The following is an 18,970-nucleotide window of genomic DNA, read 5'->3' on the forward strand; positions in this document are numbered from 1 at the left end:
TCTTGAAGTATCCAATAATTTTTTAGGACTCCAATAATTTTTTAGGACACAATGGCACGCTTGGTATAATGGTCATGAATGGGTACAATGGTCATGCCCATGCAAAAGGACACGGTATGTACTCGCACATACAAAGAATGGAGCACCACAATTCATTCCCATTAGCTGAATGACCCTACTACGGAGAAAATTCACCTGTACATATGCCAGCCAATTTGTTCGTTGTTTGATTTACCCGGGGCCGGTGGAAATGGTGCAGCATTAGCGGATATTGTTGTACCAATTTTGTAATGTATCTGTGATCAATAGGTTGATAGGAGAGAGAACTTTGTAAAATATAGGAGTATTTATATTCCACAAGCATCAGTTTCAGGAGCAAGGAACATCCCTTGCTCCAGCCTAGATTACATGGAGTTTTCTACGTAAATTACTGTCTTTGGATGGTTTCAATTTCCATATCCTTAAATAGGGTGCCCAACATTCAAAAGTTAGCCTTTAATCAATTTTAATGGTGCTCAAATATATTGTTAGTGTGAGTTAAGCAATCATTCCCTCTAAATTATTATTTTTGAAACGTAATTATCACGTACACATAGATTCTCCAATTTATACAATCAAAATTCACTAATATATCGTCATCATAAAAGTTGGGTGATTTGCTATAAAATGCCCAAAACAATGGTTATTTTCTTAAGAAAAAAAAAGTTTACATTACAAAAATCCATAAAATTAAAAAAAAAAGAACAATAAGTTCCAATAACTTTGGTGGCATTCAGACAACAACAACCTTCAATTCTCATCCTCTTAGAGACAAATTTTGTTCCACTTGGAGATAGTGAAAGAGATGTTAGTTTACTTGTAGCAGATGAGATTGATAATGTCATGGATCTTACGAGTTTGTTGCAAAAAATTGGGATTTAGACCAATGCTTTAAGCCTTTTATCACACTAGAGGATGTAGAAATGTTATTTCAATCTAAGCTACTTTGATACTCTCAAAATATATACTGTAAGCTCAATTTTTCTAAATCGTGTTGCCTCAAGGTCAAACTTTAGTGGCTATTATTTGATTTAACGAAGTCATTACAATTGGAGGGTTGACTTCATAGTATCTTTACATGGTTTACCTTAAATGGTATGGTTAAAAAAACATATTTTAAAAAAAATGGGCCTGGTCACAGGTTAGATGGGTTGATCCAACCTGACTTGGGAAATAATGGGTCGATTCATGAGTCAATCTATTTTTGCTTTGGGTTAAAAACTCTAGGATTCTGGTCGGGTCGTTCAATTCTGCTAGGTCTAATATTATGGGAACAAAATTAGTATATCTAAAAGTGTGACTTGTGGACCATTCAATAAACGAATTTGATGAGTAAAATTCTAGCAATAATATTATCTATAGAACAACGAGGGGAGGCGAGACTTTCTGAAGCAGGAGTATAACACATTCAATATGCGTTGCCCTCACAAATTACGAACTTGAGGCCTAGTTTAGTTACTTTGGTTACTGCTAGTAATACTGCTTTTGATTTTGCTGTAATGGTCATCTATCTATTCTTTCCATGCAAGGATCTACTTTCCTTTATGATTTCTTCCAACTGTTGTTATACAACCTTTGTCTTCACTAATGGCTACGTCAAAATTAACTTTCACAAAAGGTGGTGGTGGCGATCCCAAGAGCTACTTCTCTTTGCTACATCACATACAAATCCCAATACATTATATGATCAGAATATATCTTATTAATTTGTCTAAATAAAAGCATTTGATGTACTATTTGTCTTATGATGCGGTTTCTTGTCATCCATATTGTATTGCAACCAATTGCCACAAATAGTATGAAATTTCTTACTCCTTCCTTGATAGTTGTGGCTTGAATTCTGATTGTGTCATGAACCTCACCCATTTTGATATTGATTTAAATTGCATTTCAAAAATTTTGGTAGGCCAAGGGAAATTGACCCAAATAATTTTTGCTATTGGGCGATTCAGTGAAGAAGTGTTCAAGGATTTCTTTCTCGTACTTCTAGAATATCAATTCCTTTTCCTTTTCCTTGTATTGATCTTTTCCTAATCATTGATTTGTTGGGATATTTCCCAAGCGATTTTCCATATTAAAAGCTTTAATTGTCTCTTAGATCTTTAGTTTTCAAAGCTTCTTCCAAACTTACTTTTATAGTGGATTGTTCTCAATATCTCTAAAGGATGTTACATGTTTGGTATTGGTTTGTATAGCTTTTTGCTGAAAATATATTAAAATATATTTGTATTTTGAAAAAATGAGAGAAAAAAATGAAATTTTAAAAATATGTGTATAAAAGGTAAAAGCGAAAAACTTGTCAAATAAGCTAGAGACAAACAAACATTTAGACCATTAGCCTTTGTTATTTTTCATACAAAATTGTTTCAAAGATTCTAGCAAATTGCTTGAGGCCTTTGAGGGAAGGATAACTTCCCATTTCAATTTGCTTTTATTTTTGATAGGTTATCATCCACCCTGACAAAGCCGGCAAGACCATCACAAGCTCGGCTTCCTTCGAAGTTGCAAAGTCACCTGACTCCTAGATGGGTGGTGGTTCTTCTTGGTTTACAGTTGCACTGGTTCAAATTAGTGACTTTTATATATTAAAGAAGATAAAATTCATGTAAAAATAAGTGAGAGAGATTTATAAGCTAGGCACATAATGATAGAGTATCTGGGTAAGCATAATTATTGCATACCATTCACCTTAGGAATGGTAACGGGGGTAGAGATCTCATTTCCTACTCTTGCTCCTACACTTGTTTTAGGGGGTAGGTGGGATTTTCTCCAATTTCATAAGTAATGTATTGAAAGTTGTCTTGGCTTGAATAAAGAAATAAAATATTTCGGTACTAGTCAATATTAGTGTACTATTTCAAAATTGCCTCTCTATATATGTTTTCAAGAACTCAAAAAATAACTTCATTTAATTCATTATGTCTGTATTTATTTCTTCACTAACTCAAAATAACTCTTCGAACACATCATTATATTCTGAAAAACCCAATATTGCTTTTTTAATATTAAAAGAGATATTATTCTCCCATATTTAAAAAAATTTCCAAAAAATGTATGCTTTTGTATTGACCGAAATAGTTGGAACGGGTAAAAATAATTAGTACAATCCAAAACAGCCCATATATAACCTAATAGATTTCAAGGGTTTAAGTGTATTAAATCACTGGTGAGTATGAAATATTTCTATTCAATACGACTGTTACGATAATATTTATAACTATGGGGTTTTCTCTCGCAATGCATGCCCCTATCCCATGTTTGGGTGGAAAATTAAATCTCCACCCTGCATCATCATTTCCACGGGGCGGATTTTTCCTAACTAATTCAAAGTAGGCAAATATTATTATCCAGTATGGTCAATTCCAATCCATTCTTGTTGAAAATTACCCATCCTATTTTATCTTGGACTCAATTTTAGATGATTCGGCTAAATTTTAGCTAATATGATATGTTTTGTAAAGATAATTTTAAGAATACCCCTGATTTAATTCTGAATAAATTAATATGATATAACATGGTGTGATAATAATTTAATTTTTTTATTTCAAGTTATAAATGTATATAATATATATTAGTATAAAGTTAGCTCTAATCCAAAAATGGTACCCGAATAAAAAATTAAAAATCTAGAGTATTAACAATAAAATGGAATTGACAACTTTGTTAGCATCTCATAGTAGACATGGTCGAATCAAATGACGTCCATTCTCTCCTTAAGCGTGTTTTTCAACAGTAACTAATATGAACCTTTAGTTTAGACCTTTCCGCACGAAGAGAGAGAGAGAGAGTTTCTCTTTTCATCAGCAGCAGCTATTGTCAACTTTATTTTATCTTACTCAAAGGTTCCATTGACGGACTGTGAATGTTCTAATGACTATTTTGGTCAGTACTCTCTCTCTCTCTCTCTCTCTCTCTCTCTCTCTCTCTGTGTCTGTGGCCCAATGGAATTGAGAAAAAGGAAAAGAATAATATCTATACTTCTCTTGCACTGCTTCTCCATCAAGTCATTACCTCCTCTTTTACTATAAAAAACATTCTTCTGCTCCTTTTTTTTAACTTAATCTTATCTGGGTTTGCTTCACCTTCAATGTTCTTTTGCTTTTGCTTTTGTTTTTTTTTTCGTTCCTACTATGTAAGTTGTTTACTTTATTTCTTTATCATTCTTTTTTAGTTTTTCAAAGATTGTTTTTTGAATACTAGTTTGATTAAAAAAAAAATGATGTCTTGGTGTTATAGATCGAACCAGATCCTGCCATCGTCTGAGCCAAGCCGAGTTAGCTGCTGATTTTGAAGGAAAAAAGGGCAAGAAGGTGAATTTTCTCTTCAACCCAGTTCTTAGCTAGAAGAACTTAGTTAAAAGACTGGAGCTTTTGGTGTTTGTATCTAATTTTGGAAGTTGTTACTGGGTTCTGTTTGAAGTGTCCTTGTCGTTTTTGTTTGGTTTTATCTGGGTGTCTGCGTTTGAGTCAAAGGGTGTCAAATCATGGAGATAAGTTTGCCAAATTGTTGAATTTTGGGGATAGTATGATAAAAATCAAAATAAGTGTTTCTCATTTGATGCTTTTTGACTAAGGGATTGGGGTTTGTGTAATCTATATATGGGAGTGGGTGTTTGCATCTGGGCTTTCTTCCCTGATGGTGAGACTCTTGTCTCTTTGATGGATTGGGTTCTGCTTTGAGAGAGCTTCTGAAGTCTAGAAACAGCTGAATTTGATTGGACTTGTGTTTAATATCATTAAATTTTCTTCAAGTTATGATCAAACAAATATTTGGTAGGCTTCCCCGGAAGCCATCTAAGTCGGGTGATAATCGTGAATTCGCTGGATCATCTGACCCTTCATCAAATACTTCCATCAATTCGAGAAACAATGACCTGATCTCGAATAGTGCAACGCTTTCAGGCCCTGACTTTGCTCCAAATTCAGGATATAGTTATGGAAGTAAAATTCCCCAAGTTGTTAATCCAAAACTTAATGGTAATCTGGTAAATGGCCCTTATGAAGCATTGCCAGGATTCAGGGATGTCCCCGGTTCTGAGAAGCAGAACTTGTTTATCAAAAAGCTGAACTTGGGCTGTGTTGTCTTTGACTTCACTGATCCGACAAAGAACCTGAAAGAAAAGGACATCAAGCGGCAGACGTTGCTTGAGCTGGTGGATTATGTTACTTCTGCAAATGGGAAGTTTACTGAAACTGTCATGCTAGAGGCTATAAAGATGGTTTCTGTGAACTTATTTAGATCATTTACTCCACAGCCCCGTGAGAACAAGGTTTTAGAAGCTTTTGATTTGGAAGAGGAGGAGCCTTCAATGGACCCTGCGTGGCCTCACTTGCAAATTGTGTACGAATTTCTTCTGAGGTTTGTTGCATCTCCTGAGACAGATGCAAAGTTGGCCAAGAGGTACATTGATCACTCTTTTGTTCTAAAGTTGCTAGATCTCTTTGATTCTGAGGATCCCAGAGAGAGGGAGTATCTGAAAACAATTCTACATCGCATCTACGGGAAGTTTATGGTGCATCGCCCATTTATTAGGAAAGCAATCAACAACATCTTCTTCCATTTTATTTTTGAAACAGAGAAGCATAATGGGATTGCTGAGCTTTTAGAAGTTTTGGGCAGTATAATCAATGGGTTTGCTCTGCCACTAAAAGAAGAACACAAGTTATTCCTTGTTCGGGCTCTAATCCCTCTTCACAAACCAAGATGCTTACCAATGTACCATCAGCAGTTATCGTACTGCATTACACAATTTGTGGAAAAGGACTGCAAGCTTGCTGACACAGTCATAAGGGGTTTACTGAAGTATTGGCCAATCACAAATAGTTCAAAGGAAGTCATGTTTCTAAGTGAGCTGGAGGAAGTTTTAGAAGCAACTCAGCCAGCAGAATTTCAAAGATGTATGGTACCCCTGTTCCGGCAAATTTCCCGTTGCTTGAGTAGCTCACATTTTCAGGTAGTGAGCCCTTTAAAGTTTGATCATAATCTACTTCAGCTTACACTTCCCATCTTGAAGCTTGCTTTGAAATATTTGGTGTTCCCACTTGCTATATTTCTGGTTCTTTCCTGTAGTGATTGCAGTTTGAATCTGGTGGCATGCCTGGTTATGTTGAATAATGGTGATTAGTTTCTTTCCTTTCTAAGTGGGAAGAAGGGTGCCTTATGGCCAATATAACAGTGAAATCTGAAATGTATAGTTGGCTTTCTCACTTGCTGGTACTTACCTCTGGTTGGTTTTATTGCACGAATTTCTTTATCCAGTTTAAAAGCAATGGCTTTATATAAGAAATCTAAGATGGTTGTGATTTTGCAAATATCTTTGCCTGTGTCACTTCTTTTCTGAGTTGGTGTATCATTAGTTTTAGTTTTAGATGATAATGTGCATATGCAATTTTGGTCTTTGTTAAAATCATAAACATTGATTTTGACTTGTTTGTTTTGGTCAATTTAAATAAATACATTAAACTTGGTCAATGTTATTGATGAAGTTAGCTTAAGTCATGCACAGTGGTAATTTGTGTTAGTTATATGTGCTTATTCAGTGCTAGATTTAGTATAAACTAATCTTTTGTATTTTTGTATTTTTTATTTGGTAACTGAATTAAACTCCTATACTTTATCCCTAGGAATGTTATTAATTGACTAGAATTGTTGGGTAGGATTAAATATTGAGATGATGAGTCGAGGACCGCTAGCAAAAAAAGTTAAATTAATTAATGAGTTTTGAGCTCAATTGCTAGGGCAATTTTTCTAGTCCATAAATAAAATTTCTTGAAATAGTGGTTAGATTTCTTCATGGAATTCCTGCACATTTCTTGGGATTCTGATTTTCTTAAGGTATGCTTGGAACGTACTTGGAGAATCTAAAGGCCATGGGTGATTGACTAAGGAGACATAGTGCTGGAATAAGGAGGTCAAGCAGCAATTAGATTAAAGAGAGAGTTATAGAAGCCTACCTAGATGTAGGGACAATGCTGCTTCTGAAAATCATAAAGTGGCGAAGAGGGAAGCAAAAAAGGCAGTCCAAGAGGCTAAATGTAAGGCTTATGAGTAACTATATAGCAAGTTGGGGGCAAAAGATAGAGAAGAATATTTATAAACTTGCTAAGATAAGTGAAATGAAAACAAGAGACTTGAATGGAGTCAAGCGCATTAAATATGAAGATCAAAGAGTGTTAGTAAAGAAATGAGAGATTAAAGAGAGATGGAAAAGTTATTTTGATAAAATTTTTAATGAGAGCAATAGATTGGAGTGAATTGAGTAACTCAGTTGAGGATATAAACTGTAGGTTTGTTCGAAGAATTAGGTTGACCAAGGTATAAGGCACATTGAGGAACATGAAAACAAGAAAAGCTACAGGACTTGATGAAATTCCCATTGAAGTTTGGAAGGGCTTTGGTGAGTGGATGTATGCTGCTTGACAAACCTTTTCAATAAGATCTGAAGTTTTAACAAAATGAAAATGGTGGAGAAATATTCTGATACCTATTAACAAAAACAGGGAGATATTCAAAATTTTATAAGTTATCATGGAATCAAGCTTATGAGTCACACTATAAAACTTTGGGAGAGAGTGATTGATTATAGGTTAAGACATGAGACAACAATATTAGAGAATCCAAGGATGTTGTTTTGTAGGGAGATCTACCACGGAAACTATTTCCTTATTTAGACACCTAATGGAAAAATACTGAGAAGCCCATGAAGATTTTCATATGGTTTTTGTTGACCTGGAGATTAGGCTCCCTAGAAAAGCCCATGAAGATTTTAAACAAATGAATCTCCATTACTATAGGTTTATATCAAGAATCAACATTTAAGTCCATATCTCTTTGCATTAGTGATGGATGAGCTCACTAAATCAATTCAAGTTGAAATCTCTTGGTGAATGCTTTTTGTAGATATAGTTTGCACTGATGGATTGGGTGTTAGGAAGATAGGAACCTTTAATCAAGTATGGCACTTTGGGACAGAAGATACACATTCACGGAGGTGTGTAGTAGCTATGAAGTATGGTGAGGAATGGGGTGGATGGACCTCAAAACTTTTACAAGGGACTCATGTCTGTTGCTTATGGAAAAGCATTAGGGTGGGGTGGGACGGACTTTTACAATATGTACACTTCAATGTAGCAGATGGCCGTGTCTGCTGAGTACAGTTTTGGCATGACATATGGTGTGGGGATCATCCTTTGAAGATGGTGTTTGCCAATTTGTACGCATGCTCCATAGCTAGAGAAGCGTCAGTTGATTTTTATTGGTTAGAAAGATAGATGGGGAGATGTGAAGCTAGCATGTAAGGTTTCATACAGATTATAATGATTGGGAGTTGGAGTCAGTAGACTCCTTTCTAAATGTTCATTACTTAAATATCCCTAGAAGAAAGGGTTGTGACAATGAGTTGGAGATTGAAAGGGAAAGGGGACTTTGGTGTTTGTACTTTTAACAATGTTTTACGAGGTCTAGGTGCCCCGTCTTTCTCATGGAATAGTATTTGGTGTGTAAAGGCCCCAAGGAGGGTTGATTCCTTTGTATGGACAACAAGATGGGAGAAGATCCTAACATTTGATAGAATCATCAAGAGAGGGTACACGTTAGTAGGATAGTGCTGTATGTGTTGGTCGTGAGGATATGGTGGATTTTTACTGTTACATTGCACTGTTGCTTATGATTTCCCATGGAATGGTATTTGTTGTGTGAAGGCCCCAAAGAGGCTTCGTATGGACAACATGTGGGAAGATCAAGATCCTACCATGTGATAATCTCATTAAGAGAGGCTACATGTTAGTAGGTTGGTGCCGTTTGTGCCAGTGCAGCAGACTAAAAGCTCGGATACCATGTTGTTTGGATGAAAAAGTATTTTTAGGGTTTATTAGTTAATAACCCTAACACTATATACATATGGGTACAGTACAAAAATTACGGTTCTGCCCCAAACATTATACTAACTTATAACAGTTACTATTACATTGTGGAGTGTAGTCTTTAGATCTGTTGGGATTCAATAGTTGTTGGAATAGGTCGTTGATCTCTTGTTTGATTGGAGGAATTAGGTTGGCAAACATTCCTCAGATACTTAGAACACAGTCCTGTTATGTTTAATGTGGACATTGTGGAGGGAACAAAATCATCGTACTTTTGAGGATACAAAAGGTTCTGCGACTCAATTGACAACATTTTTTTATTAGATCTTTGTTTGATTGGTCTTCTGTGTGGGGTTGAATTTCAAGAGTTGCAACACTTTTGTGCATAGTACCTTTTCTTTTTAATTTTATAGGCTTCTGTGTTCATGATACATGTACGCAGAGTAGTCATTTTTTCAATAAAAAATCATTACTAATTAAAAAAACCAGCTAAGCTTACTGAATGTTGGGCTGTTGAGGAACAACATTTTCATAAAATGAGTATAGTTGAAATGAGAATGTTAAGATGGATAAGGGGAAATAAAAGGAAAGACAAGATTTTAAATGAGAAAATATGCTTAAAAATAGGGGGTGACCCTTGTTGATGAAAAGATGAGGGAGAATCTCTTTTGATAATTTGGTCATGTACAAAGGAGAGCAATTAAGGCACTAGTGAGAAAGAGAGTTGATTCACGTTGAGGGAACATAAAAAGTTAGAGGATGACCTAAAATAACATTAGTAGTAAAAAAGGGCAGGTAAATTATGGAGGTAATAGAGAGTATAACTTCAGATAAAATAGAATGGTGGAAAAGAATACATGTGGCCGACCTTGATTAATCTGTTGAGGATCCATAGCTGACCCCTAAATTATATTTTGTAATTGAGGGAGATGGGGAGTGAGGAGAGGAGAGAAGAGGAGGTGGCTGGAGTATGCAATTTTTATTATATTTTGACAATGTTTGCCTTTCCTCCTCTCTCCTCTCCTCCTTCCTCTGCCCCCCCATCCCACCCCAAAAAAAAAAACTCTCCTCATCTGAACATAGGGTATAGATTTGGAGGTGTATATCTTACTTAGGGGTGTAAAACATTGGTACCTTCCCCTACGTTAGTCTTCCTAGGGATATGTGGGATTTCATTTGTAGCTTGAAATACTGTTTATATATATATGATAGTAGCAATCAGGATGCCTCTGTTGACACTGGTGTCACAATGCCAACATTTTTGTGACTGCTTTGAGGACCTATTCCCTTCATGTTATTCTTTCATTTCTTATGATTGGTTACAACTCTTCAGTAATTACTAATTATATATGTCAAGTCTAAACAGGATGGCTTAAAAAAGAATTTCTGAAACTGGAAAAGGTTAAAAAATATAAAAGAAAATAACTATTAAAAAAGAATGCTAAAGAAATATTGGACAGGCCACAAAAGGCACTAGTGGTTTGCATTTACTATGGAGTATTTAGCCCCTCAAAAAGTTCATTTCCCATAAGCCATTCCTTGTTTCTTGTATTGTAAAGACATGGGTTCAAGGCTCAAGTCCATTGTATTATCCTAGTTAAGGCCCAAGCCCATTATATTATCCTAGTCCAAGTTGTGCTAGGAACTCTAGTCGTAATTATAAAAGTTGTCCTAATTATACTATTGTGACCATAGGGTTAGTTGAGGGTTAGTTTACTATACATACCCGTCAATAAGTACATTATAATACAAATAGAGAGGTGAACAGTGAAGATTTAGTTGTTTAGGGCTTTATGTTGTAGATGTATGCCACTAAGGTTGAACCACGTTAATCCCGTGTAGCTATATCCAGTATCTCTCTCTCCTCTTTATTTCTTCTTAAATTTTTAGTGTTGTGAACTGTGCAAAATTAGTTAACATGATGTTCTTACAAACTTGTTAAATAATTTGTATATCCATCATGATTGAACATCTGATTTTGGTGCCTGGGAACGTTTTAAAACTTTTCAGCTTTTCTTAGAGCATATAGGGATATGAATTTCAGTTGCATATATTTTCAGTGCAAACTATCAGTGATGGTAAGCTAAAGATGCTAGTTTATATTTTCTGTTTAATAAATCTTTTTATGTACTTGTATTGGGAGAGGTAAAATTTGTATTTAACATTGAGAGGAAACAAATGCTGCCCATGGTTCAATTGGAAGTGTAGGGATGGCTGGGTGAAGGGTTGCTGGATGTGCAATCTGTCCTGTTGGGCCTGCCTGTTGAAGCAACTGATTGGCTAATATGTAAACCTCTATTATTTCTGGCTTGCTAGATAGAGGCTCTAACTAGGGACGTGACTGCTTGCATATAGTGAGGTTGCTGCATTGCTCATTTATTATGGTCAATTATTAGCTTATTAGGTTTGATTTTAGGCTTGAGTCTTCTCTTTATCTGATTTATAAATTGCTTTACTGGCAGCTTGATCCTTGGGTGTTAAGAACTACTGACGAATCTTTTTGTCTACTCTGAGTTTCAAAGCTTAACATAGTTGTTCAGCATGTACTGCACTGAATATGATTAATGATTGAAAAGTCATGGTTGCTTGTGTGCCACTGGGAAATAATGATTGAAAAGGTTCATGATTGCCCAAATGAGTATTGAGCTTGAAGTTATAATGCAAATGGTTGCCAGTCATCCTACTGTTACATGAACTGAAGGAAAAAAATGATGGACAAGGGTGGATGAGACAGACTTGATTTAGTGTTATTTGATGTCTGACACTGGTTTGACCAGGCAAGTGGTCTACCTTAATTTGCAAAATTTTCCTGTTTTACATAAAAAATGGGAGGTGGAGAGAGGTTGAAGTGTGATGGTGTTGCAGCAGCGTCAGCAGTGGAAATAGGTTAAAAGTATGACAGTAGTTAAGATGTTAGGGTAGCAGTTATGGTCTGATCTGGTGGTATGGATGGCAATGCAATTATAATGATAAAGTTGATGGTGTCGTTGAGTGTTAGGGTGGTGGCAATGGTGATGTAGTGGCTGTAGTAGCTGGCTGGTGGTGGGGTGATGGTGTTGTTTTGTCATGGGAGTGAAGGTGGTTGTGCTTGTTTATATCAGTGCTGTGGATTAGATGAATTGTTCTTAGCTCATGATTTATTTTATTTTATTTTATTTTTATTTTTTAATAAATGAATGTGAACCAGGTATAGTGAGTAAATTGCTCTTTCTTGTTCAAATCATTTGATAGCCTGTGTTATTTTTCAATAAACAATAATTATGAATTGAAGTAGTATAGTCAGTTTTTTAAAATCTGAACCACAGACAGGACGGTCCAACCGGATTGACTGTGAACCATGGGTTCAGCTGGTTTTATAAACTTTCAAAACCAGACAATTTTACATTTCTGTTTATACCTGTACATGTCACGATTATACTGTTTGACTCACAAAACCATTTGAGGGTTGAGGGGGCCTTTAAGGAGCAATTCTTACACTTTCCAATAGATTGTGACTTGGAGCTCAATGAGGCATGAATAAGATATTGCCGAAAGTAAATCTAAGTGGTGACCAGCCAGAGATCAATTGGAATGTCTGGTACCAGATTAGAGGGAGAAATGTGAGTCACCATTGCTAGTATCTATCTTAGTAGTGATGCGATGGGGAATTTTTTACTCGGAGTGACAGCAACACGAAGAGCCCAAGTAGAAGGAGATTGCCAGAGTAGGAGACCTTTGAGGGTTGAAGGGTAAAGTGAATGTGATTATGATTGATTTGATGGAAAGATGAGGCCATATCTTTTTCCACCAAGGATAGATTTATCCCAGGATGAGAAGGTGTTTGCTACTTTGCATGTTTGTATTGTTAATTTAGGCACATTTAGACCTCTACCTTGGCCTACTTATTGCTTAGTATGATGAGTTTTCCTCTGCAGTGCAGTGTTCCCTGTGTAGTAAAAAAATCCAATAAATGCATGCAATACAGTCTAGCTAGAATCTCCAAAATGGATTACACAGATCTTTTTTTTTTTGAATCATTGTAGTTCATGAGTCATTAAAGTCATTATATACATATATATAATGGATATTATTTTTATGATGTTACAATGCGATATCGGAAACTATTTGTTTGTCTATGACTTTTACTTTAAGTTTATTATTATTCTAAAATAATTTCTATCTTTAGACTTTATTGTTTTCTAGTTTTTTTATATAAGTCATGAAATATGGTTCAAAATTTTTTAGATTTCTTTAGACTTTTTTTAATTCAATAAAGCTAAGTTTTAAGAATTTTTTTTCTATTTATTTACTTTTTAATTAATTATTCAATTAATTATGATGTCATCATGGTCTGACCTTTGATTGAATTCTAGTTCTACCTAAAATTTTGAAACTCTTCCTTTTCTGGTTCTTTGTATGGTCTGGTTTTTAAAACATTGAGTATATTTGATTCATGTACTTCGAAAAAGAAAATTTACCTTGTTCTAAGTTACCATTTAATTTAAGTAGTAAGCTGTATTGAGAGGACTTCTTAGTCATAGGGGCATATTCCAGGAAAAGAGCTTGGAATTGGTTTGAAGGCTTATTTAATGCATAGATGCATATGTTTATATTGGGCATAATACATCTATTGAAACTTAGCCAAGCAAAGTTTGATTAGATGCTTGTATGATATTTTCCTTCGGTGCATTTTCTAGTTGCACTGTTCTTTGTCAAGGGAGATTGGAGGATCAGGTGCTACAGTGCTATCCCGTCTTATAGGTTGTGGTTCAATGTTGTACTGATCAAGTCTGGGTTTTTGTGGTTTTACCTGTTAATTAGTATAGGATTAGCTTGAAATAAACACGTACTTCTATGTACTAACTGTTTCCAATTGCTTATGGACTGAGTATCCCATAATGGTTGCAAGTGAAGTTTGTGTCCTTTTACAATCAGGTTAAAACCAAAAAATACTTGTTGTTTTCCTGATGTTTCCTCACATTTTCAATAAAACCTTCTCTTAAAAGTATTTTTTGTTTGTTTGACTTGATCAAATGTCAAAGTATATTCAGTTGCCTTTGGCATACAGGCAGACGTTGGCCAAAAATTCTTTTGTGCGTCAAGATTTAACATGAGATTCTGGTTTAGTACTTCCATACCTTGGTCATCTACTCATATTGGGATCCTAATGCCAGTTTAATCTCTAATAGATGACGATAATACATCATATGTGTTTCCTGAAGTTTGAATACTTGGATGTTTAAAAAAACAGAAAGAACTTGAATATTTTAATTGATACTTGCTTTTACAGGTGGCAGAGAGAGCTTTGTACTTGTGGAACAATGACCACATTGAAAACTTAATCAGACAAAACCGTAAAGTTATACTGCCAATCATCTTCCCTGCTCTTGAGAAAAATGGTCGTAACCACTGGAATCAGGTGGTTCAAAGCTTGACGATTAATGTCCGCAAGATCTTCTCTGATGTTGATCCTGAGCTATTTGAGGAATGCTTGCGCCAGTTCCAGGAAGATGAAGCGAAAGTGGAGGAGATCAAAACAAAACAGGAGGCGATATGGAAGCGTTTAGAAGATATTGCTGCATCCAAAGCTGCAAGTAGTGAAGCACTTCTCAATCCGCACATGATAACCACCGAAACATCTTCCAACTAATGTGAAGGTCTCAATTTTTTTGGTTAATAGGAGCATTGGATGGTTAATGGTGCTTTAAGAGGTTGAATGCACATGGATGGTTGTCTAAACTTGTAGCTGCTCATACCGCTTTCAGGGCTGTTAGTGCCACAAAGATCAATGCACATGACACCTCTATGCAGCACTGAAGTTTGTAATCTGAAATTCACACAGATACTGTATATGGGGATACACTGCAAAATTAAGTTGGAAGCTCCACTCCACGTGTGTGAGAAAGAAGACATAGATGATAGTTATGGCCTTTTCATTGATATATAAATTGATGAGACGAGGAAGTTGCAGAGCAATGGTAATTTACACACCTGGACTTGATTTCAATGAGTTCTGAAATACTTATTGAACTAAATTTCATTTGTGTATGTGTATGTATTAATATTATTTATTGATTGTTCTTAGAGAACCCTTTTTTCAGTGTGAATTGTTGGTTACATAGATGTTGATATATTTAAGTGATCTCAATTGGAAGAAACCTTTGTTTTTTTAATTTTTGGTCTGACAAACATCTGTTCTCTCTGTAGCATATTCTTAATCTAAAGGTATGTTTTAGCGTTTAGCAGCAAGTGTATTAACCTATTGGGGTGATTTGTTCTAAAGCAAGATGCTCATGGTGAATATGAAACCACAAAGGGGGCGTTTGGTTCGTTGTGATGTTACATTACGCCATAATATTATGCTATTGTAATCTTACATTAATGTAATCTCAATATAAGAATACTACGTTACATTGATTAAGATGATGTGATATATTTTGTAATATTAAATTATGATAATTTTAGAAAAATATAATAAATGAAAAATCTTAATGTCACGTCATCGTAATTTGCATCACATCAAAGTCACATTACAACAAATTAAACGCCTTAAAAAGGTATTCCTCCCTTTTCACTTTTGCTGTTAAAATTTCATCCATTTGTTTGTTCATCCTGTGTTTGTGCATGCATTGTCTGGATTCAAAACTTCTAGAGGCTTGAACATCAAAATACTTACCATTTCCGTTTTTCTTATAAATCTTCCAGCTCCATTCCAGATGTCCTGCTAATGACTCCCATTCTAGGGGTTCATAAGCTCATTATTAGTCTTATTTATCAAAAAAAAAGAAGCTCATTATTAGTCTTCCTTTTCATCTGCTCACCAATTTTACCATTCTGTTTTTAGTTTATTTCTTCAGCTGCCACGAACTGAAGAAATCAGGATAGCTCTAAATTTTCTCTGCATTCTTTGTTTTTTAGTCAATGACATTTATTTTGTTTGTTTGTTTGTTTGTTTTGCTAAGCTATACCAAAAGCACTTGATAGGTTTATGGAGCTCCTTTGCATATTCTGCTTGGTCTTTATGAACACCAAATGGTCTTCCTCCAATACTCGTGGGCAGAGAGTGTGTCATATATATATATATATGAACTACCTAGCCAAAGCAGGCAAAGTAGAGGCTGAGAGCCTATGAGTATACAGATCAGAAGCACTAAAGCCTAAAATACTAGATAATTCAGAAGAGGGGGTCGTCTAAAATTACAAAATCATCTGGGTTGAGAACAAACCCTCTTGCAAGCCCATCCGCACATTTATTTGTTTCATGGTAGACATACCTAACGCTTATTTGTTGAAGCTTGCTGAGCAATGACCTACAATGCAATCATTCAAATGGGGGGGAACAAGCCCTCCTAGTCTTGGAAAATTCTTCCATAACACTAGTAGAAACTCCAATGGACCTAAGAAAAGCCTTTGATCCAATTTCCAAAGGGAGCCTCTTCTTAAACCCCCTCCACCTGCTTTACCTGGGTTGCCTAGAGACGCATCAATCATCAGTATTTAATTTGTACCATCCAGCAGGATGCTTAACCCAGAAGATTGGGACAGCTAATTTCTCCTTCAACTAATGAGATTTTCCCACACAGAATTAGAACTCTAAAGCTTTGTTGGAACAGGTGATATGAAGGTTCGGATTATGGGTGATTAAGGATAGTGTCCTCACCCCACATTTGAAAGCACTGATACAAAAGGATAGTGTCATTTTTGTTTGTGAAACTTCTCTTCCAACCCCATGAAAACCCTCGTGCCTTGTTCTAGTGTAGATTCTTGAAATTATCAACAAATCAATGAGAACTGGAAGTGCTGCATTTATAAAAATTTTATAACACTTTCATAATAAATTATAGGTGGTAAGTTATTATTAATTCTAATTTGAATTTACTATTAAATTTACTTTTTTATCCACCAATAATAGCCAATGACAATATGCCATTTAGAATTTATTGTGAAAGTATTGTGAAAATGTTGTTGGCCTAGCATTTTTCATTACTCAATATAACAAGCTTATTTAGTCCAATTCTATCACTATTAATAAATATTTTTGACGATGCATTATCACTTAAATGGAAAAAACCTTGCTCACTCTTAAATATTTTTTTTTTCTCCTTGCCAATGTGCCCTACCTATGTTGGAGTGCTGAAATTTTAAAGCTAACTAGTTGCTAACCTGCTTGATGTGTTGAAATTTTGCATTAACTTACTTATATATATATATATATATATATATATATATATATATATATATATATATAATTTTTTAAATGACACAGGAGAAATAATATAGGGGAAGAATAATCAAAATAGGCTAACAACACTTAACTCCATAATCGGTTTAGCCCAAAAATAGTTTTAATCAAGTTTTAAATCAAGTGATTTCATTCAATTGAATATAATATATAATCAAAATATACTCAACCCAAAACATATACCCAACTTCAAGATACCATACCAAAATTGAGAAAAAAGGGGATAACAAAGGAGGCAAAGGAGTATCACAATAAATCTTAGGTGACAAGTTGTTAGGCCTTTAAATTTTCTGACTTTCAAATGATTATCATAACAAATTTTAAGTGACAAGTTATTATAGATGGGGAAAAAAATGACGTCAGTAATTTGCTCATATTAGAACTAATAACTTGACATCTAAGATTTGTTATGAAATTGTTGTGGATAAAGAATTTCTCTAAAGTGTGTGTGTGTGTGTGAATATATATATTCACGTATGTCCATGTGTAATAGTATGAAAGGTGTTGACCGAATTGGACCAAATTGGAAAAGATGGACCGAAGTGGACTGGAATAGGCTAAAGAGGACCTAATAGGGCCAAAGTGAACCAAAAAAGTATAAAATGGACTAAAGTAGACCAAGTGGACCAAAATGAACTAGATTGGACCAAAATGCTTTACTAATGTAGCTCAACAGGAGCGTGACAATAATAAAAATATACTAAAGTAAACCAAATGGATCGAATTGGACCAAAGTAGATAGAATATATGGACCAAATTGACCGAAGTGCGACATTGATATGACTCAAAAAGGGTGTAGTAGCAATAAATATTAAGTTTCATTTTTTAAATATTAATATATAGATATAGATGGGCTGAAAGTTGAATCAACGTGTGTTTGTTTGGAGGTGAAAGAGGATGGATGGAAAATTTTGGAGAGAAAATGAGAAGGAAAACTTTTTTGGAGTGTGTTTGGTTAAGTGAGGAAGAAGAAAAATAAATGGTGGGGTTTAGGTGTTTTCTCCCCTAGTCCACCAAAATGTTTTCTCTCCAAAATGGAGAGAAAATTGAAAGAAGAAAATGAGGCTGCTTAACGAACAAAAATGCCTATGTGGACTTGCACATGACTTTGTTTGTATATTACTCTTCTTCACCCTTTATTTATTTATTTCCTAAATGTTTCTTTTTCTTCCTCCTATGTTGCCTCTTTTTATTTTTTTATTTTTTACATTGCTCATATAATTTTTTTTTTCTTTTGTGTTTTTTTTGGGTTGTTTGTCATTTTTTTGGTTTTAATTGGACATCATTTTTAACAAGGGCACATGAGTAAATTTATACAAACTCATTTTTTCCATCCCTTTATTTTTTCACTCCCAACCAAACAAAAAGGAGGAAAATTAAAATATTTTCTATCTTCTCATTTTTCTATCATTTAATTTCATAATTTTCTATTTTCCCACTTTTCCACTCCTCCAATCAAACAAAACTTTACACTTTGGATTGGACCAATAAATATTTTGCATTAAAGGTGACCGAAGGCTTTTCTATGGGTAAATGTAATTGCTTGGTGAAATATTGCCCCAATTTAACCAAAAAAAAAAGAAAAAGAAAAAAAAAAAGAAATATTGCCCCAAGGTTATGGGATGTAATAACATACGTGCACTCAATAATCGTAAGTTTTATTTGATTTTATGTAACAAAGAAGCTCAAATTAATATAAAGCAATGAAAGAAAACTAGATAAAAAAACAATGAATCGCGACCATTGACAAACACACATGTTTGTCTAGGATTTTAGGAAATCGAAACATACAATGGGGCTAAAAAATACGAAGCATCTGAGTCAAACAACTGGATATGTGGTTTTAGAA

General features: G+C 34.8%; 1 protein-coding gene across 1 annotated transcript; it reads left to right on the top strand.

Annotated features, from left to right (window-relative positions):
- Positions 1 to 3,780: 3,780 nt before the first annotated feature.
- LOC142627969 (serine/threonine protein phosphatase 2A 57 kDa regulatory subunit B' theta isoform-like) lies at positions 3,781 to 15,052 on the top strand. The gene is made up of 3 exons (XM_075801879.1): positions 3,781 to 3,921; positions 4,276 to 5,992; positions 14,170 to 15,052. The coding sequence occupies exons 2-3, from the start codon at positions 4,793 to 4,795 to the stop codon at positions 14,527 to 14,529; spliced, it is 1,560 nt and encodes a 519-aa protein (XP_075657994.1). The 5' UTR covers positions 3,781 to 3,921; positions 4,276 to 4,792; the 3' UTR covers positions 14,530 to 15,052.
- Positions 15,053 to 18,970: the final 3,918 nt, after the last annotated feature.

Source organism: Castanea sativa, chromosome 3 (assembly GCF_040712315.1).
Source record: "Castanea sativa cultivar Marrone di Chiusa Pesio chromosome 3, ASM4071231v1".
Lineage (NCBI taxonomy): Eukaryota > Viridiplantae > Streptophyta > Magnoliopsida > Fagales > Fagaceae > Castanea > Castanea sativa.

Bases quoted from the DNA above. Each gene is read 5' to 3' on its own strand.
- LOC142627969 (XM_075801879.1), top strand. From the start codon at position 4,793: ATGATCAAACAAATATTTGGTAGGCTTCCCCGGAAGCCATCTAAGTCG. The intron at 5,993-14,169 runs GTAGTGAGCCCT...TTGCTTTTACAG, and splicing joins TGAGTAGCTCACATTTTCAG to GTGGCAGAGAGAGCTTTGTA.